The sequence below is a fragment of the Ochotona princeps genome, chromosome 26 (genome assembly GCF_030435755.1).
Source record: "Ochotona princeps isolate mOchPri1 chromosome 26, mOchPri1.hap1, whole genome shotgun sequence".
Lineage (NCBI taxonomy): Eukaryota > Metazoa > Chordata > Mammalia > Lagomorpha > Ochotonidae > Ochotona > Ochotona princeps.
Genome location: NC_080857.1, coordinates 7,291,465 through 7,297,323, shown reverse-complemented (window position 1 = coordinate 7,297,323; position 5,859 = coordinate 7,291,465). Strand labels below are relative to the sequence as shown.

Genomic DNA, 5,859 nt, shown 5'->3' with positions numbered 1-5,859 from the left:
CGACCCGCCCCGCCCCACGTGAGCCGGGAGGGCCTATCATCCCCGAGGAGGCCAGTCACGCGTCGCGGAAAGAGAGTGGTCGCCGAGGCGGTAAACGCGGAGACACGTGATCTTGCCATCTCCAGCCTTGGGGCGGGACAAATGGGGAATGCCATAGCGCCACCTGCCGTCCGGAAGAGCCGTCCGGCTTTCCACCCATTGCTATGGATTATTCAGGTTTTCTGAGAGGCGCGCTAGGGACTGCTCGCCGCCATTCCATGTTGTCATTTACTTTGTCTTCTACTTAGCACATCTGTATGTAACTGTTGACTCAGCTCCTTTACGGAAGATGCCTTCATGAAAAGGGCAACTCTGTATTCCCCCAATTCCTAACTTAAGTAAAAATGATGCTTTGATAGGGCTTACTCTTAGGAGAGGCGCTTTCCTAGGCGCACCCTTTGATGCAGCTCTTACTGCGGGAAGCGAGGCACAGACTAGCAACAGAGCAGCGTCCAGGGTCAGATGGTGGCCAGGATTCATGCCCACAAGGCCCATGACTACAGCTGGTGTTCCATCCCTAAGGCAGGTATTGGGAGGGGCAAGCAGAAAGGTTAGACTTGATTCAGGAAGAGGGCGGGAGTCTGATGCAGTTTCAAGAGTAGGATGGGTGCACATGCCGCACCTTGAAACCGGGTGGTGGTACACTTCGTGAAAGATTTCTTTATTTCAAAGGCAGATTTACAGAGAACAAGGAACAAAGGAAGATGTTCTATAACCCCAAATGGCCACAACAGATGGAGCTGAGCCAAGCTGAAACCAGGAGCCAGGAGGCTCTTCCAGGTGCAGGGTCCCAAGGCTTTGGCCTGTCCTCTGCTGCTTTCTCAGGCCACAAGCAGGGAGGTGCATGCGAAGTAGAGCAGTCAAGACACAAACTGACACCCATATGGGATTCTGGTGCTGCAAGGTGGATTAACCTGTCGAGCCACTGCACCTGCCCCTGTGGTGCCATTCTTAAAAAAAACAAAATACCATACACACAGCCCTTAAAAATTAGTTATTTGGAAGACCATTACATAGAAGAAAGAGATCCTGCATCCGTTTCACCCTCCAAGTGGCTTGGCCAAGCAACAACCAGGAGCCAGCAGCTTCTGGGTCTCTCACATCACTGTAGGCGGGTGGGCGGGAAATGGAGCAGCCTGGACATGACCTGGTGCTCCTGTGGGATGCCTGGGACACAGGGGCTGGCTCTGCCTGCAGGTCGTAAAGGCAGTGGGGCGCTGTATGCAGGGGGGCAGCTGTCACTGAAGGTCCCTCCGTGAGGCTGAGGTGGTTTGCACCTGAGGAGCAGATTGTGGAGACCAGGGAACGAGGGAGACATGGCAGGGCCAGTTTCTGGGTTTCCGTCCAGTGCAGTGGACTGAGACAGGCACGGTGATGTCTCTACAGCCACCTGAATGCAGCTCCACCTTCCTTTGCATGGACACCAGACCACCCTGCGGAAGAATTCTAACCTATTCAGGCATTGTTTGCTGCTGTGGAGTTGGCTTTTTACTACCAATGTGAGCTTGGAGGTTCAGGTCAATAATAACATCTTGCAAAGGGGCCTTTTATTATTCATGCTGTCAAGGGATCTATGCTTAGGGTTTCATTCTTTCCTTGATCTTTATGTTTTCCTTTTCTTTGTGATACATTAATCCCTTAACTAATTCAAGATTGAGTTGTAGAATAAGAATTGTAGTAGGACTTCTAGAGTTTTTAGGTGAAACACACAGCAGAATTATTCTTGGATACACCCACTTGACCATGATGTCAAAAGTCTGTGCTACAGCTTGTGAAGTTTTCTGTATAAATAAAAGGGACAGCTTTCTTGCATTTGTCCATTATGATCATGAAATCCTAGCGGTCCATTTCTTTCCTCTTTACGCCTAATCCACGCACCCTTCTCGAGTTCTGAACTCGGCTGGAGCTGGACCCTGGCAGACGGCGCCCAATGTGGCGCTCGAGCCACTGTGCGTGAATGTGCAGTCTGTCCCGAGGTGCATCCCGCTCCTAAGATGGCAGTTAACCATAGAGGTTTGCGGCCTAATGATGTATGGTAAATGGATGTTATGCACATTGCTAGCTTTGGACAAGTGACATATGAGCTTGTCGTGGTTGACACCTTCTCACATGTAATCTGGGCTACAGCTGGAACCGGGGAAGCAGTTAAAGATGTTACACAACATTTATACGTTTTGCATTGCTCGGTTGCCCTAAGGCTATAAAGACAGACAATGCTCCAGCATATACTTCTAAGGCATTTCAATCATTTCGTTCAATGTTTTTATTTCTCACTCCGCTGGGATTCCTTATGACCCCCAAGGTCAGGCTATAGTTGAGCATTCTAACCAAATTTTAGCTCGTATGTAGCCATGAGGCATAGGAATTCCAGAGTTTAGAATCAGAAGTGCAGAGTCAAGTGGCCCACTTTGAATTTGAGTGGGAGGAAGCTTGGCTGAATGCTTTGCTCTGATAGCAATTCTTGGGATGCTGACTTGGTTACCCTGGCCTTCTGTGGCCGACACCTGGCCACTTTGATTCATCCAGACTTCATTACCTCCACCAAAAGTTCAAAAAGAATCACACTTCAAAATCTTCAATCAAATAATAATAAACATGGTTTTATTTCTCCCGTAACTTGCAAAAGGTGAACCTCCTGTGACTTTATTTCCAGGTAACTTCTTCATTAGGCCTCAACTCCCTGTGGGAAAGATAGAACGGAAACAAGGAACAACCTGCAGACTGCTTACACTCCAGGGGGTCATCATGCCATTTCATCCCAGGGTTCAACAACAAAGGAAAGACTGTCATCACTTGAATGTAAATATTGGGGAGAAAAAGTACATTTTCTAATTATTTGGCACAAAGGATATTAAGCATATTCCTAAAGGTGACCAATTCTGCAATTTCTTAAAAAAAAAAAAGCGCAGGAACAAACCTTTTAAACAGCATGCTCTTGTTTCGGAAAGCTGTGAGCTTTTCATCGCTCCTCCTGTCCAGGTAGCATCCGAAGACAAAGCCCACCGGGACAAGCAGATGCACCCAGTGGTCGCGCACCAAGTGAAGTAAGCTTGCCATGACTGCTGAGAAAGAAAAACACCCGGTCAGCAACGCAAGTGCTTTACAGGACCTTTGCTGAGTGCGTCCGAGGCAGGCAGAGGATGTGGCATCGGGGTTCCTGACCCAGAGGGCTCCTCTGCACAGCCTCTGCTGCAGATGTGGCGTATGGCACATCACAGCTGCTTGAAGACTGCTTCAGTGGCAGTGTCAAAGCTACTTCTACTAAATAAAGTCTATCGTCTTATTAAAATTTATTTGTTCATTTGAAAGGCAGAGTGACACAGAGAGATTTTTCCATCTGCTGGGCCACCCACCAGATGCTCAACAGCCTGAGCTAAGCCAGCACCAAGCCGGAAGTCCCAGCTGTAGGTGACAGGGACCTCAGGTGATTTTTTGTTTGTTTTTGGTCTTGTTTTGTTTTAAAGATTTTAAGTGGGGCCCGGTGCAACTAAAGTCCTCACTTTGAACACGCCGGAAACCCATAATGGGCACCAGTTCTAATCCGGACTTGGACTAACCTCGTCTTGAGAAAATCCCCATTTCCATTTCTACCCGTCACCTTGGTTCAGGAGCCCCGGCGAGGCCCAGACCAACACGACGCACACACAGACCACCCCCGAAAGCCTTCCTAGGACTTTCCTCACCGGCCCAGCCGGGCTCGGCAGAACCACGGCCGCCCCGGGACCCCCGACCAACCTCCAGCCCTGGTGCCAACAGCGACCCCGCCACCAAGGGCAGCTAGCGGCCCGTCCAGCTCGCGGCGCCGGCGGAAGCGGCGACCTCGGGATGTGCCATTCCCCGCGCGCGGGAGCGGGATAGGGGTGGCCTCGACCACTCATACTTCGTCTTCTGGCTCACGTGGGGCTCTTCGTTATTTATTTAAAGTTGCAAAACAAGAAAAGTAGTTGCTGAACCAAACGTCGACCCGAGAGGATGAGACTTGGCGGCGTCGTGGCCACCGCCTTGCTACAGCTTCGGCTCCTTCTCCCCGCACCGCGATGGTAGCGCCCTGGATCCTCCCTTCCCAGGCTCGCGCCTCCGGTTTCAAGATGGTAGCTGCCACACACGGGCTTCTACCTGCCGGGCTTGTGGGTCGCTGCTGAGCGAACTTCAGCTTTTGTCCGCTCTTGAACCTGGATCCAATAGGGTGTGGGCAGGGCAGTGGACGTCTGTTGGGGAGGCCTAACGAGGCAAGTGAGGGCGGGAAAGGAAATGAGTCTTTGGATGGGGGATGAGGCGTCCCTAAGTGCGTCTTAGGAGCCGGACTCCAGCTACGACCGGCTCTGTTGTGAGGACGAGCTTCCGAGGCGACCGTCCGGGCAGATCGTGGCAGAAGCGGTTCGCGGAAGAAAAGAAGCGATCTTTCTCCACGTGTCTCAAGCTCCGGGGTCTTTTTGCTCCAGCCTGCTCGGTTCACCTCCCATCTTGCTCTCCTTCCTCTTCCTGCTGTCCCTCATTGGTGCTTTGGGTCTGTTTGGCGCCGGAGAAGTGAAGCCGACGCCAGCTTTGACTGCTGGGCCTTGGGGAGCTTCCCGTCGCGGTGGATGGAGAGTTTTCAAGGCTCCTAAGCCTCAGGCCCCAGGAGCCCTTTGCGCCCTCCCTCCTGCACCTGTGAGCGCGCCTCCACCTTCGAGACGCCTCCCCAGGAGCCCTTTGTTCTTTCAGTGTTTGTTGACAGGTCTAAAGACCTTAGGAAGTTCTAGTTGTTCTGACAGCGGCACATCTGGCCTCCCAGGGCCAGGCGAGTCTGATTTGTGGTACCCATCCCTTCACTTTCTGTTAGACCCTCTCCCGGAAATGACCTGGAAGAGGTTTTGCACATTCGGGGCTCCAGGACCTATCCCTCCCCTCCTTCCTTGACCTCCCATCCCACAGTTTTTTTTTTTTCTTTTGAATCCTACCTGATAGAGGTCATCTGAGAGCGTGGTCCCAAGAAACCGAATAGCTGGGACACAGATGCAGGAGTGGCAGCCCAGATCACCGCCCTGAAGCGGTGGAAGGTCCGTCCCTACCTTCTTTGAGGGACATATCACACCGATGTGTCTTTGAGGGCTGTGCTTGGTCTTGGGTTTATAAAGGTTATGATTCCTTTTGCATTCAGCTTCCAATTCAACACATAGTCCTGTGTCCCATTTGGGCCAACACTCCATAAATGACTCCCCGTTTGGACTTAGTCACAGAGCAGCGAATGACATTTGCTAAGCTCCAAAGGAGGCCATTTCTGGAGGTACAGCTTGGGGAGGCAGAGAGTTGAGGACTTGACAATTGCTGGAGATTATAACCGTCTTGGTTCATTATTACTGTTTTTTAAAATAATTTTTTAATGTTTATTTATTTTTATTGGAAAGTAAGATTTACAGAGAGGATGAGAGAGAGAGGAAGATCTTCCTTCCACTGGTTCACTCCCTAAATGGCCACAATGGCTGGAGCTGAACCAATCTGAAGCCAGCAGTCAGGAGCTTCTTCCGGGTCTCCCACACAGGTGCAGGGTCCTCGACTGCTTTCCCAGGCCACAAGCAGGGAGCTGGATGGGAAGTGGGGCTGCCAGGATTAGGACCAGTGGCCATATGGGATCTTGGGGCATACAAGGTGAGGACTTTATCCACTAGGCTACTGCGCTGGGTCCTGTTTTTGCTTTTTATGTTACCCCTATTCTATGTAAAGTTAAGCTTCCAAAAAGTGACACGTTTCTTAAAAGGTGCCATATTTTCTATTATTTTCTGCTGCTCTTGGTACCTTAGGTCCAGACATACAAGTTAACTGCATAGTTATGAGCAGAAG

The 5,859-nt window shown here is 50.8% G+C and overlaps 1 protein-coding gene across 2 annotated transcripts; it reads right to left on the bottom strand.

Annotated features, from left to right (window-relative positions):
- Window positions 1-2,613: 2,613 nt before the first annotated feature.
- Window positions 2,614-3,902, bottom strand: NDUFB1 (NADH:ubiquinone oxidoreductase subunit B1). Of its 2 annotated transcripts, none has more exons than XM_036496348.2 (3): window positions 3,775-3,902; window positions 2,957-3,098; window positions 2,614-2,719 (listed from the first exon to the last, which is right to left on the bottom strand). In XM_036496348.2, the coding sequence occupies exons 2-3, from the start codon at window positions 3,094-3,096 to the stop codon at window positions 2,683-2,685; spliced, it is 177 nt and encodes a 58-aa protein (XP_036352241.1). In that variant the 5' UTR covers window positions 3,097-3,098; window positions 3,775-3,902; the 3' UTR covers window positions 2,614-2,682. The 2 variants fall into 2 exon arrangements, with proteins under 2 accessions (XP_036352241.1, XP_004584615.2); XM_004584558.4 differs by having other exon boundaries at window positions 2,957-3,101; window positions 3,775-3,892.
- Window positions 3,903-5,859: the final 1,957 nt, after the last annotated feature.

Excerpts from the sequence above, each read along its gene's own strand:
- NDUFB1 (XM_036496348.2), bottom strand. The coding sequence starts at position 3,096 with ATGGCAAGCTTACTTCACTTGGTGCGCGACCACTGGGTGCATCTGCTT. Across the intron at positions 2,720-2,956 it reads AAGAGCATGCTGTTTAAAAG|GGAGTTGAGGCCTAATGAAG; the intron begins GTTTGTTCCTGC and ends TCTTTCCCACAG.